Source organism: Rhyacophila brunnea, unplaced genomic scaffold (genome assembly GCF_057557595.1).
Source record: "Rhyacophila brunnea isolate RB1 unplaced genomic scaffold, BYU_Rbru_1.0 scaffold_14, whole genome shotgun sequence".
Taxonomy (NCBI): Eukaryota; Metazoa; Arthropoda; class Insecta; order Trichoptera; family Rhyacophilidae; genus Rhyacophila; species Rhyacophila brunnea.
The window spans coordinates 22,875,798-22,890,129 of NW_028232796.1; the positions used below are offsets into that span (position 1 = coordinate 22,875,798).

Genomic DNA, 14,332 nt, shown 5'->3' on the forward strand with positions numbered 1-14,332 from the left:
GAACTGTATTCGTATAAACTTCCAAACACGATTTTATGTAGCTTCTAGATTATTTTAAGTACATTAATTTAGTAGTCATACTTTTCATGGTTTCCGTGTTTTGCATATCATCGTACTTGCACCCGCATTTCACCACATTACCTGATGTTCGGTCCTCAAGACGAGCTCCGGGAGCAGATGTTCTGCTGGCCTTAACCATTCATAGAAATCCTCAGTTCCTTAATTCACTTTTCATTCCAACAGTCGATCCTTTTTGGTTAAGATAATTAGAAGTATTTGTATAAGTATTAAGTATTAAGTATAAGTATTTGTATATTATAATTTGTATATTCAATAACCACACATCAAACAAAAACTCTTGAATATATAATTATTGAGGTACCATTATTTATTATTTTAATACATAAAGATATTTGCCATAGAAAGTTCATATTACTGCTCGAGTTACTTACCATATTGGACCAAAAAGGTCTGAATACATTCTATAGCGATTCACTATAACACAACACGAGAATGAAATTACCATAAATAATATTTTTCTTGGATTGTGACGCATGAAAAAAAACATATACAAATGTGTAAGAGAGAGCGAGATATGGAAAATACATATTAGAGACATATACATAATAATATGTACATTGTACAATTGCAAATTTTAGATTTGAAAAATCGGAGGAATCATTTATTTTAATGTGGACGTGAAATAAAACAAAATGATATCTACTTTCATAATAGTTTGACAGATGCTTACGTATAGAGATTGGGTATTGTAATATAATGTAACCTTAGGAAATATACACAATCAATCAAAAAATATAAATATAATAGATAAGGAAGAACCATTAGCCAAGCGTCGCCATTTGACAAATGAACGAGCTCAGCGATGGCATGCTCAGCAAAGTCAAGAGACTCTACAAAGACTCCACTAGGCAGGTGCAGCAGCTCACAGACAAATAATTGAGTCTGACAGTGGTGAAGAGTGGAGGTAGACTGTTAAGATCCGACATAAATAGTCCAAACTAATCTTTGTCTGTCAGACGTATTTGTTTTCATTGAACTAATACTAAAAAAGGAGATAGTTTTGTTTAGTTTTTAAAAATCAACTAAACCTTTTCTCACTAAACCATAATAATTTTGGTATGCTTTGGGTGATCCGACAAAAATTACTGTACACTTTTCAGTCATACTTATTTGTTTTCGTTGAATTAAGAATACAATGACATATTATCATGGTATTGGTTGGTTTTATTAATTTTTTAAAGTCCTGTCTAAATCAAACCATAATAAATAAAATAAATATTTTTCTATCTTTAAAATATCCAAAATTGTTATACTTAAACGAATATTTTTTTAATATTATCTGTTATGGCTTGGTTGACGCAGGATTTAACTGAATTTAAAAAACCAACCATTATTATATTATATAAATTGAAAACAAATACGTATGACTGACGAAGTTTAATGTGCACTATTTATGTCGAATCTTAGCAGCCTACCTCCATCCTTTGTCACTGGTCAGTCTAAAATACCAGAATACAGACAGTGCAACAAAATATACATGTAAACATATGATAATGTTGACAAGTGGTAGGTATTACCACATGGTAGTTTTCACTAATTTAAAATAAGTAAGTTTACATTACAGAAATAGTTGAAAAGTCATATAAAACACGGCGTCTCAATGTAGTGCTGGCGGTAAATAGTCATTAAAATTGTTGTGCTTTAATGTGCTAATTAATCTCGTTTTTATGTCAGTTGAAACCTTGTGGGCCTCCACTCTATAGTGTTCATAGCTTTTGTGTAGGCTTTCGGCGAAGTTAGGACAGCAGCATTTAGGTATTGGTGTCGTCTTCGCCAAATGCAAGAACTGAAAATAAAAGAATATTGTAAATTTATTTATCATTTTCTATGACCTATCAGAACCGCACGTTAATTGAACATCTTTTCAACATCATGCCTGGTAAAAAAATATCATGGCATCCCCATATAAAATTGTAGGTTTAACACCTTGTAGAGTAAATGGTGATAACCATGAACCCCACATGCTGAAGAGGGCACCCAGGCCAGGATCTTTGACGGCCTCCTATCTTTCGCCAAGGTTAATGGCAGTATGATGCTCTACAGTAGCGTTTCTCAAATTCTACACGTGAATTACCACTTAAGTATATCAATGCATTACATAATTACAAATTTAAAACTTGTAATACTCTCCAAGCAAAGTACCACGAAGTAGGCGAATTTGTTTACTATTACAGCGAATTTATAACGTGTTTTTAACCCGCTACGTCGGTTCCCTCCTATGCTCAAGCTCCAACGCTAAACCCCTATCAGCCCCCTCTTGTATGGCCATGTTTATAACCCAAATGTATAGTCATGCAAATTGCCTTCATCAACGCTAAACCATACGCCATCAAAATCGGTTTCCGACTGCAAATTAAAAAAAAAAAATCTCGATGGAGTAATTAATTAATGGCAGCAAAAAATGCTATACTTTGTCAAAATTTTCTAAAATACTTAGAAATCAGTATGTCAATCAAATAAATCATAAATATGATCTTTGTTTCCAAAATAATGAAGAAATAAAGGAGAATTTCTCGTTTTGTAACTAAATAAAGAAATAAAAATGAAAGCAGCTACGAAATTTGATCGACATTATTTTATGTACTTTATTGGTAATAAGTATAAGGTACAAACAGCCAAATGTTAATTTATTTGGAAATTAGGTGTAATATTCTAATTTTTAGTGAGAAGTTCAAAGGTGTTTGCAGTGTTGAAATACGCTAGATTTTAAACCATAAATCAGGCAATAAACAAAAATGGCAACGCAAGAAATGAGAAATGGTAGGAAAAACTAGCGACTTAGACATATATGTATATAAACAAGCACACTATTGAAACTTATTTTTACCAGTACCTATGTCCTCAAATTTTCTGGTAGTACATGAACACTAATCGCATTTAATTTAGTTTTCATCAGTACGTGTTATTTTATGTTGTTTTGTGATGTACTTGTATATGACGAACAAACATCGCAGTTTCAAAACCAAACTTATGATTTCTGCACACGGAAATGTGTTTTCACTCAGTAGGTATGTAAACGGATATGCTCAGGTGCTTATATACTTATATACTTAGTGAAAAGAATATATTTCCATGAACAGAAATCAGAAGTTGAGTGCGATGCTCACACGGCTCAAAACCACTTGCGGTGTCAGTCTATGGGTGGCTACGGTGTAGAGAGAGCCTACGATGGTGGACGGATCTTGCAGCTGACAGAAATGAGTGGAAACATTATCTGAAGGTAGGCAAGCGTTAATAGTCTGTCTAACTCCAGTAAAGAAACCTTTTAATAATAATTCAAGTTATTCGATATTTATCTCACCTGTGCTACCAATTCACCTTCGAAATTATTCGCGAAGTGCTGCATAGATTCTGTGATACTGGCTGTGGCCATGATGGCCATCAGCCTACTCTGATAAGACGTGGATTTGTAGAGAGCCTTTGCCGCTTTTTCGTATGCACTTGGCATCAATCCACCGCTCACATCCCAAACTTCGTCAATGTTGTATGTCAATCCATTCTCATGACAATCGTGAGTTTTTAGCTAAAAATTTTAAAGTAAGTATGACAGCAGAATCTTTAAATAATTTTCTCGAGAAACCCTTAACTGACTGACAAACAATAGAGTACATAAGGATTGATTATTACAAAATATACGTGTTAAAGAGTATCCGCAATAAATCGTATAACCAACAGCTTGAAACTATTTTTTTAGTAGAGAAAAAAGGTTTAACAAAACCAATTTTGAAACAATGAAGTAATTTAGTAAAATAAAAATCAAGAATTCCAGTCGTCAGTAATGAAAGTAACAGCCTACTATTCTTTGATCATTTTACCTTATCAAAACGTTAAAAATTGTATATGGTAACGTTTTAGTTACAGCACAGAAGTAATTTATTACAATACTTTTTATTGTTAAGTATTAATGAGTTTATAATATTAATACTATCGACCGAAGGTACTTGATGGAATTTGAATTTAAATTCTAAATGATTCAAGCTCTGTACTATTCCATTTAAGTCGTTTTTTGTGACCCGGGTTTCGTCTTTCGGCATCTTCAGGCGCCGTGTACACTCACCAAAGGTAAACACACACTGACGACGAACTCTCTTTACTCAGTCAAAGGTTACAAAAAATAATTTGTTTATTGCATTTTTTGTAACCTTTGACTTGATAGGTAGTTAATGGAGTTTTTACCTACTTTATTGTATTGATTTATTATATAAGCTAGAGTAAAGAGAGTTTGTTGTCAGTGTGCGTTTACTTTTGGTGAGTGTACACGGCGCCTGAAGATGCCGAAAGCGAAACCCGGGTCGCAAAAAACGACTTAAATGGAATAGTACAGAGCTTGAATCAATTAGTAATGAGTTTATTGACTTGCCCAAAAAATTTGGCTAAACGGTATGTTAAAATAACTATCCCATCAAATTTTTAATTGACACTAAAAATCTTGTAAACAGTAAAAGACGTCGTTTTTGTCGACTTAAATGGGTATTTAACAAATACTTTGACTTGGCATATCATTGCATATTTTTCTGCATGTATATTTTTATTTAATTTTCCTTTCGGTCAGGTAAGAATTCAGAAGAAGAAATGTCAGTAGTATTTTTAATGTGACGTTAAAACATCATAAGTATCTTAAATTGATATATTGGTATTGTAAATATGTAATTAGCGTAGAATTACGTATAAAGTTGAATTTTAAAATGTGATATATTTGTCTCTGCATATTAAAAGATCTAAACTATCAAAATACAAATTAAAAATATTAAAAAATCAAAAAAAAGTCTTTACGTGTAAAATGTACATATTCTTCAAATTAATCAGCATACCTAGTAATATTAGTGGTAATACCTTTCTAGGGGTTACTACAGGACACCCTGCAGCTCTTAGACTGGCATCTCCAGATGCCTGTACATAATTGTGTAGAGATAGAGAAATCTCGGCTAGTGCATCAGAAATGGCTCTTTGGTTTTGGTTTGTCTCCCAGTGCACGGTTGCGTTAATGATCTGAAATTCAATTAATACCACATGCATGATTATTGATAGTTAGATTTTCTTTATAATACCTGCAAAAATTCAGAAGTAAAGGCTGCCTGATGGTAGACGAAGGTAATCGATTAAAAAAAATAACAATACACACTTATATTAGAGAATACAGGAATTCCGAGTTCTTATTGTAATGTGTAGTAGAGCACGAGTGACGCACCGACGGGTGGTCGCAAACGTAAGATACTGTAGTAATCTATCGTAGTTAGACAATTTGAACTTTCCACCGAAAATCCAAACTGGACGAAAAATTTAGCACGCCATCATCGTATAAAAGACAATTTCATGAAAATTTATATAGGTACTTAATCGTAATAAAATGTCAAATTTCAGGTAAAGCCAGTATTTCGCTCTCAATTATTTATTTCCATTGTCAAGTGGTTAATATCCATTTCTCGTTTTAAAAAATCCATTACAAAACCTCTTCGTGAGGTGACTAAGATCCACGTCCGATTGTATAGAATAGCTAATATTAGTGCCACCCACCATGGCTGCGCGGCTTAAGTGTTAGATTATCACGCCGTGGCGTTCGAATTCTGGGTCTGGTAAGTACACATATTATTTTTCAATTTGTGTGAGTGGTATGGACCTAATAGGTTGAGCGAGTGGCTGACATCCATTTCTCGTAAAAAACAAAATCTGTTAATACAAATCTCTACTCTGTGGAGGCCCATATGATGCTAATAGGATCGGACATTTTCGAAAAAAAATATTAGTAAATTTAATTTTTTTATGTGTACATATTACTTTAAATCTTTTTTATGCAACGCTCCTCAATGTGAGCCCGTGAGCCCAGGTGCCTTATGTGTGTATAAAATTCAATTATATAGGTAATATTGATATATAATCATTAAATATATTATGACCATCGTAATGATGAAAGTTAAATCATTTGATAAGCAAAGTGTTAATACTACGTAAAAATCCGAATGTAATATTTAGTGTTGTTTGCAATGATTCAAATATAATAATTTTGGGCAATAACTTGCACAATAGGTAGGTACCTAATTTCCGAAAAATCACCATCTTCAAATTAATATGCAAGCATAATGTAGGCATTGCGGAATATTATAATAATTGACTCCGACAGGTTTTCAAACAACTAACTTGCAAAGACCTTGATTTCTTGGTCTGACTTGTCACTTACTAGTAGCAGGATTTTTGACCTATCTTCGACTACGTTGCGATTTCATTATCCAATGAAGTTTTACTTCTTTTGATCTTTATCAAAGTTAATTTTAATAGGTACTCCATAATAGGTACCAATCCCGGGATCGTCAAATTGTAATCACCACTTCTTTAACACTTTTTAATAGACGAACTATTAAACGTTGGAAGTTATTGACATTTACGATTTTCTTGTTTGGTAACTAAGGTTACCGATTAGTAAAAAAATGAGTAAAATTATTCCATACAATATATTGTACCTATTGTACGTCAATTAATTCAAATTTTCTGTTACATTTCACTGGTTTCTTTTGTTTTAAATACTCGATTTAAAAACTAATCTTTTACTCTACCAAATACTTATATCCAGAGCGTTGGAGCGGAGCTCGGAGTAGGAGCACTGAGCAGTGGAGCAATGGAGTTTTACCTGAAGGAGCGGAGACAAAGCACTGTAAATATGTAGTGCTCCACTGCTCCGGATGTTTATTTATTATAAATAATTTTCGTCCTAAAACTCAATGAAAATATTATTTCATTCGAAAATTTGCAACACTGGAATTATTTGAAATACGGCAACAATATTGAGTGATAAATAATATCCCCACTTTTTAATAATGAGAATGACGAATAATAAACCTTGTTTTAAAACTACTTATTTTTCAACATTTGTATACATATTATAATATCTATTAAAACTTTCGGAGCGGAGCTGGAGCGGAGCAACTCAAAAAAGGGTCCCCTCCAAACCTCAAAAGAATATTAATTTGATAATTTGACACATTATTACAAGTATGGAAGCTAAACCAATGATGTCACGGAGACTTGAAGCTTTCGAGATGTGGCTGTATAGGCGCATCCTCAAAATTTCTTGAACTGACCGGGTGACAAATGTTGAAGTTCTCAATCGAATGGGGAAGGACCGAAAAGTTCTACGTAGTATCAAAACCAGGAAACTACAGTACCTCGGCCACATTATGAGAGGACAAAAATACAGCATTCACCAACCAGGAAAGATCAATGGGAAGCGTAGCAGAGAACGGCGCTGCATTTCGTGGCTTAAGAACCTCCGTGATTGGTAAGAGTGCAGCTCCACTGAACAGTTCCGGGTAGCAGACGACAAAGATAAGATCGACTTGATGGTAGCCGACGTCCGCTATGGGATGGCACAATAAGAAAAGAAGAAGTACATACCTGGGCAAAAGCGCAGAGGCTTGGAGCTTCATCGGCATTATGTAAATAGGTGGACATCCAAGCGTTGTTCACGAAAGCAGCATGGTGCCAAAGTGGATACTCTGTGTTGATCATTTTGAATACAATATCTCTCATTGCGAGTTGTTCAGGGTCAAACACTGCCTTTTCATTTGTCCATATATTTGTGATGAACCTCCTATGAACATAACGACCAAAAATCAAATTAGTAATATCAATACTTCACACGACATAATACGACAAACTTTATGGCTACTCTATATTCAAATCGGGAGAAATACTCCATACAACTGACATAATATCTATGCTCTAAAAATGATCAGAAATGTGATCACTCTAATATATACGTGACTCTTGCGTACCAACACCACTTCGTAATGTCCATATACTTACAAGACACACGTCTATTCTGAAGTTTAAAAGTAAAAACGATCGTATACCAATGTAATAATTATTAAAAACCTCTATCTACTAATTATCAACGTGAAGTGTAAACTAGCATTAATACAAATATAAACTATCTTAATGTCCACGAGTGTTTGCATTTACAAATACCCATGTATATCATATATATGCATTCTTCGCAACCTGTCTGGACATAATATATAGTGGGGTAGTTGACACTATACAACAACCAACCCCCTCAGTAGGTATCTAAGCTCCAGTATAATAATATTTCGTACTATTCTTCCAAAAAAATAAATTTCGGTTTTTTTACATTAACGGCCCACATTCAGCGTAGGTCAAAATGGAGGTTTTATGGTATTTTCAGAGCATAACCCTGGACATTCCTTAAACGTTTGAAGCCTTATCATCCTTTATATTTATTTTACACATCTGATGACTAAAAAATATGACTATACTCTAGAGCGAGAGGTTTAAAAGAATACCATGTAATAAAAGTACTTTATGCAGTCATAAATATTTAAAATAAATATAAAGGATAATAAAGCTTCAAAATTATAAAAATAGATTATCTACAACGTTTAAGGAATGTCCAGGGCTATGCCCTGAAAACACCATTAAAGCTCCATTTTGACCTACGCTGAGCATGTGGGCCCTTAAGTCGACACCCGGATTCAAATTACGAGTATGTAGGTATATTTTTACAACTACTCTAGTCAGAAGATAGAATAAATCAACATACTATCACATAGTTAATTCAATAAAACTAAATATACGGAATACTAACTTTTTCATGGCACCCATAACGCAAGAATCCGTTTCATGTATGGGATCCGCAGGACAAATACACGGTTCCTCAACCTTGTTGGCGCCATGGTCCTTTACTGTCAAGTTAGTAGCTGCAGTGCAAATAATTTCATCCTAAAACAAAAACAAAAAAAAAACTTTACTTGCTCTATACCAAAACTTGAATAGAATCCAACCGTAAGCAGAGGCAGATCGATGTAAATCGATTGTAAACACGATTAACTGTATCGTACTAAAATAAATCAGGTCGCATGGCCTGTTGTAGTGCTAAAAATAATATAATATCTATGTATAATTCAGTATTTTTCTTTGTTTATAATAATAAAAATAATTACAATATAAAAATAACTTTTTATATAACGTTTTTAAATTCTGTTGAACTATATAAACTTGACTTGACTAGCTTAAACGATCAAAAAAAAAAATTGTACTTGACATATCATATTGATTTTCATAGTAACGCACGTATATATTAATAATTTAGTTGCTAGGACCCCAGAAGCAACCGATAATGATGTCGAAATAACTTTTCATTCAAAACAGAATTAACTGAAAATGAATTCAATTCTACTTAAAGATGGCTAAAAGTATTTAAAAAATGCATTGGCATCGTGTTCTGATATATTCTAAATGCTTCAAATGTCTAACTAGTCGGGAAGTTAGTTCGATATCGATTGCAAGATTTTTACCGGACAAAAAACCACCGGACAAATAAGAATACGAGCAGAGAAAAACAACTCAATAACAGAATAATGCTATCTAATAAATAAGATTATTCAGCATGCAAACCACGATTATCCAAAGTATTGATTATTGGGTTTGCACTATGATCATCGAGTGATTTTTTTAAATACAATATAAAATGATTATTCCGGAAGTAAAATAAGTTATTTTTTTAAACTTTTTGAAATCATTATTATCCGGAGTACTTTCAACGCATTTTTTCCGAATAATTGAGCTTCTACTCTGAATTTTCTACGCTTAGAAACGGTCACAAATATATATGTATTATTCTATCTCTCTATGAAACAGCTATTCTGAAAATATTATTTTAACACCACGACAGACCACAATTTCTAATTACAGTACCTAGTAAAACACACCACAAAAATACCGAGGCTTTAAGAAAATCACACACATGTATATATTTTGACTTCACAAAGAATCTAATATAGAACTTACGATGTGAGAATCCAATACTTAACGCATTAGACAACGAGGCCGGCTTAAGAGGACGTTCTACAGAAATGGCCTTGAGAATTGAAAATATGATTTTTTAACATGTGGTCCATAATATCTGGTCTACTAGTTAATATAAAAAGGTCGTGTCAAAGTTGTTTGTGTTAATAAATTTGCTCTGTGACTGATCCAACTCATATTTCACATTTATTTCATCAGGGCTGTCGAAGACATAAATCATAATATATATTTATAATTTTAAATTTTTATTTATAATATATATTATTTAAGTTTTGTGCATCTAATGCCGGGTCCACACTGGCAACAAGTTAATTTGCTGGCAACCTCCTTAGATTTTACGATAATTATTGTAAAATTTCTTAAGCAATTATGGTAAGTATCGTAAAATTTAATGAGGTTGCCAGCAACTTGTTGCCAGTGTGGAAATGGCTTAATATCCACTGTGGTTCACGTAGTGGCATGGACCTGGGGTTAGCTAATTCAGGAAGTCAACACCCATGATAGAATTTTTTCCAGTTTTGGTTGCATTATATTCCAAAACTCTTCTGTAAAAATCGTTTCCGAGTTTATAAATGGAAATTTCTCGGTGTACATAGTAAACAAACCTACGAATAAAAAAAGACAAAAAGGAACATACTGATTCATCGCAGTAAAATCTGGTAATCAAATTCGCCATTTTGAAAAGCGACGATTTTGCGTAAACAAATATCACGTGGTCTGTACGTGTGCGGCAAACTTCGAATGTGTTTGTAATTTTGTGCAAAGTGCGAATGTAATGTTTTCAAATAATTGATATGGATTAATTATACCATCGTATTATTTTCTCGAAATCATAAACATACTATAATACAGTGGCGAAGGGTGGAGGTAGGCTGTTAAGATCCGCCATAAATAGTGCACATTAAACTTTTTCAGACATACATATTTGTTTTCATTGAAATAAGACTACAATTTACAGATAATGTTGGTTAGATTTTAAAATTCAATTAAACCCCGAGAAACCAAGCCATAATAGATAATAGCCAAAAAATACATGTATATCTATAAAATATCTTAAATTATGCAATTAAATCATACATAACTTTGAGTATTTTATAGATGCAATAATATTTTTTATTTATTATAGTTTGGTTTACGCAGGGCTTAATGAATTAAAAAAATGACCCAACAATATGTGTAACATGTAGTTTTAATCCAACGAAAACAAATAACTAAGATTGAAAAATTGTGCACAATTATGTCGTATTGCCCAAAGTAGACCAAATCTATTATGGTTTCGTTTAGGCAGGGCTTGATTGATTTTTAAAAATTAACTAACACCATCTGTAAATTGTAGTCTTAATTCAATAAAAACAAATACATATGACTAACATAGCTTAGTGTGCACCATTTATAGCGAATCTTAACAGCCTACCTCCACCCTTCGCCACTGCTATAATAGTATTTGAGTATCAACCTATGTTCAATTTGAATTGGGTTATAATAATAATATACCCGTATATATATCAATAGTATGTTTGCTACAAAATCCACCCAAGTTATCAGTACGTACTTGCACAGGTTTGATTAAAAACCATGATGAAATTAACATTTAAAAAATATGAATGCTTAATATTATTTTGACAGCCCTGTTTTCTGATCGGCTTCATGTCGCAGGTGTTCATAAAATAATAATAATTCTCCGCGCGGCAGAAATTATCAGTAATAATAATAATATTTCTTGAAATAAAATCTCCGATGATTAGTGATTTTTGCGAAAAGATCGATTTAAATTGACGTAGTTACGACGCCGAGGTCCTTTTTATACTAAATTATATTTGAACGGCGGGCTCTTCAGCGGGCCCTTCGAGGCTTCAAAGGCCGATATCACAAAATTTTACTATTTTAACTATTTCAAAACTATTACACTAGGTATCAATTAAAATAGATGGTTATTCATTTTTCACTATTAATAATTGATGAAAAGACATGGTATTATTAAAAAAATAAACACTTAGGTATAATGTGTACGTTATATTTATATTATTCATATTTATTAATTTAATACAAAACAGGTTTTAAACAACGTTCATTTGCATTTGGATACAATAAAGTTGAAAATTTCCGGTAGATTTTTACATAATAAAGTGTTTCTTTTTATAAATTAATCTTTTTTTTAGTCAATACTAACTTAACAAACGCGAGATTTAATAATGTTACATTCTTACAATTTAAAATGCGTAATTTTTAAAAACTGTTTCCGCCAGGGAACTCAGAAATAATAGAAACTGAAATACCTAACGAGTGTGGAGTAACAGGCAACCAATCTCGAGTGTGAAAGAATATGTGATAAACTTAAACACGTGTCCAAAATACGTTCATTGTGAAAACTGCTCTCGATTGATTCACTGACGCTCATTCAATATTGGTATATTTGAAGGTTGCAACACACACTATTGCACGTATATAATGCGTGGTTCATTTTCGTAGAATGTAGTGTATTGGGGTATAGCCAATCGGAATTCTGTTTATTAATCTGTTCTGTGGTACCCACCCAGAAAAGATCAAAGAAAAAAAATGGACTAGGATTCGAACTCACATTTTTCGCTACCCAGATGAGTGCTCTTCTCCTTTTAGCTATCGATCCATCTACGCTTCATGCGAAAGAATTTTAATAACTACGTTATCCGAGACGTTTCTAATTACGCCAATGAAAGGTAACTAGCTTTAAATCACGGTAATGGCACGATTATAATGGCGTCTCGAGAAATGAAAATTTATTAATGACATCTTTGCACTTGTGAATAATAATTATTATTAGTAAAACAAAAAATTGATAACCGATAACATTATTTTCCAACCAATTTGTCGCGAAAACTACATTAACTGCAAATGTATTGTTATTCCAAGTAAAACTATTTAACTAAACGACTTGGAGGTGTCGCGAACTTCTAATTAGTTACAATATGTGTCGCTAAATCAAAAAAAAATGAAAAACAATGACCTAGAGAATAAAATATCTCACCCTGTAAATAAGGATTCCACTCAGTTCAACCGGTCTTTATAGATAAATTCTAATAACTATGTTTCTGAGTCACAATAATAATCTATTTTATAGTGATAACTTATACTAAGAAGGTATTAATTGTCTTCAAATAATGAGTAATTCAACAACCATTTAAAACTAAAAGATTAATTTCCTAATTATTATTCTTTGAGTTGAATTCAATACTAAAAACTTACCTGTGCACTAGCAGCTAAGATTGTGCAACAAATAAAAATAAAAAATAACTTCATTTTTGGAAACACGTCAAGCGATGCAGAGATTTCACACTGAAGTGAAATTTTTATAAGCCTATTTTTATTTAAATCTTTAATTGCATGTTTAGCATTTGCAACCGTGGTTCTCAATCACTGACAAATGTATACCGATGAAAAAATACATTTTATTTTACATAAATACATTTAAATTAAACATTAAATCGTGAAATGATACATTAAAACTAATCATATATTATTTCCTATGAATATTTTTAAAAAATTTGCTTCCTAGCTTCCCACTATAGCGCCTGTACACGTGCATGGATTTACTTGCAGCAATAATTTGTATTTCAAACTATCGCAGTAATAACTATTAATAACGTAAAAATGCTGACGCTAATCTCATTTTTTAAGAGTAAGCGAGACGCGATGTTGTCATTCTACAGTACTATTTGACAGGTCGTGAAAATCGGTTAACCCCAAAATGAGTCTGCATGGTGTAGTTCGTTTTTTTACCGACAGGTTCGCCACTATCGTTCTACTGCGCATGCGCAGATATATAACAAATCTCAACTGCCGCGTGAAAATTCGTAAGCTTTCGAACTTTTATGATCAAATGATGCAATCTTGCAATTTGTATGATAGTAGGTACATGTTTACACTTGCATTTTCTTGTTATGACCGCGATAATACGTACTTTTAGCAGTAAATCCGTGCATGTGTAAACGGGGTGTACGTAAACTAGTATCCAAGTAAAATCGTGTAGACACATATACCAAATGAATTTTTATAAATTCAAATGATATTAGATAATTCGATTTATATCGTTTAATATATAATTAAAATTATATATTAATTTTGAAAACTTGAAAACAAAAATCTGTTAATACAAACCTTCATCCTGCGGAGGCCCATATGATCCTACATTAGGATCGGACATGGTCGAAAGAAGAAAGAAGAAGAAAATATGCCCCTTTGTTTGATTACCTCGCATAAAATTAGATCAAATGATATTCACTTGTATTAATGTATGTAGTAATAAACAAATAAATAGATAATTTATACGAGTATATAAAAAAAAACATTTTGTCATCATATATTATCATTGTCATGGTATATAGCTGTAATGCAAAGTTATGAAGTGGCAACTCTAGATTTTATTTCTAAGTAAAATATTTTTATCGTTTTTCGGTTG

The 14,332-nt window shown here is 32.4% G+C and overlaps 1 protein-coding gene across 2 annotated transcripts; it reads right to left on the bottom strand.

The window, feature by feature from the left end:
- Window positions 1-310: 310 nt before the first annotated feature.
- LOC147075722 (uncharacterized) lies at window positions 311-13,216 on the bottom strand. Of its 2 annotated transcripts, XR_015069932.1 has the most exons (7): window positions 13,120-13,216; window positions 8,678-8,811; window positions 7,468-7,663; window positions 4,915-5,070; window positions 3,383-3,604; window positions 1,602-1,867; window positions 325-990 (listed from the first exon to the last, which is right to left on the bottom strand). XR_015069932.1 is itself a non-coding variant. In XM_085941792.1 (6 exons), the coding sequence occupies exons 1-6, from the start codon at window positions 13,171-13,173 to the stop codon at window positions 1,679-1,681; spliced, it is 951 nt and encodes a 316-aa protein (XP_085797918.1). In that variant the 5' UTR covers window positions 13,174-13,216; the 3' UTR covers window positions 311-1,678. The 2 variants fall into 2 exon arrangements, 1 of the variants encoding a protein (XP_085797918.1); XM_085941792.1 differs by having other exon boundaries at window positions 311-1,867.
- Between the last annotated feature and the right edge of the window lie 1,116 nt (window positions 13,217-14,332).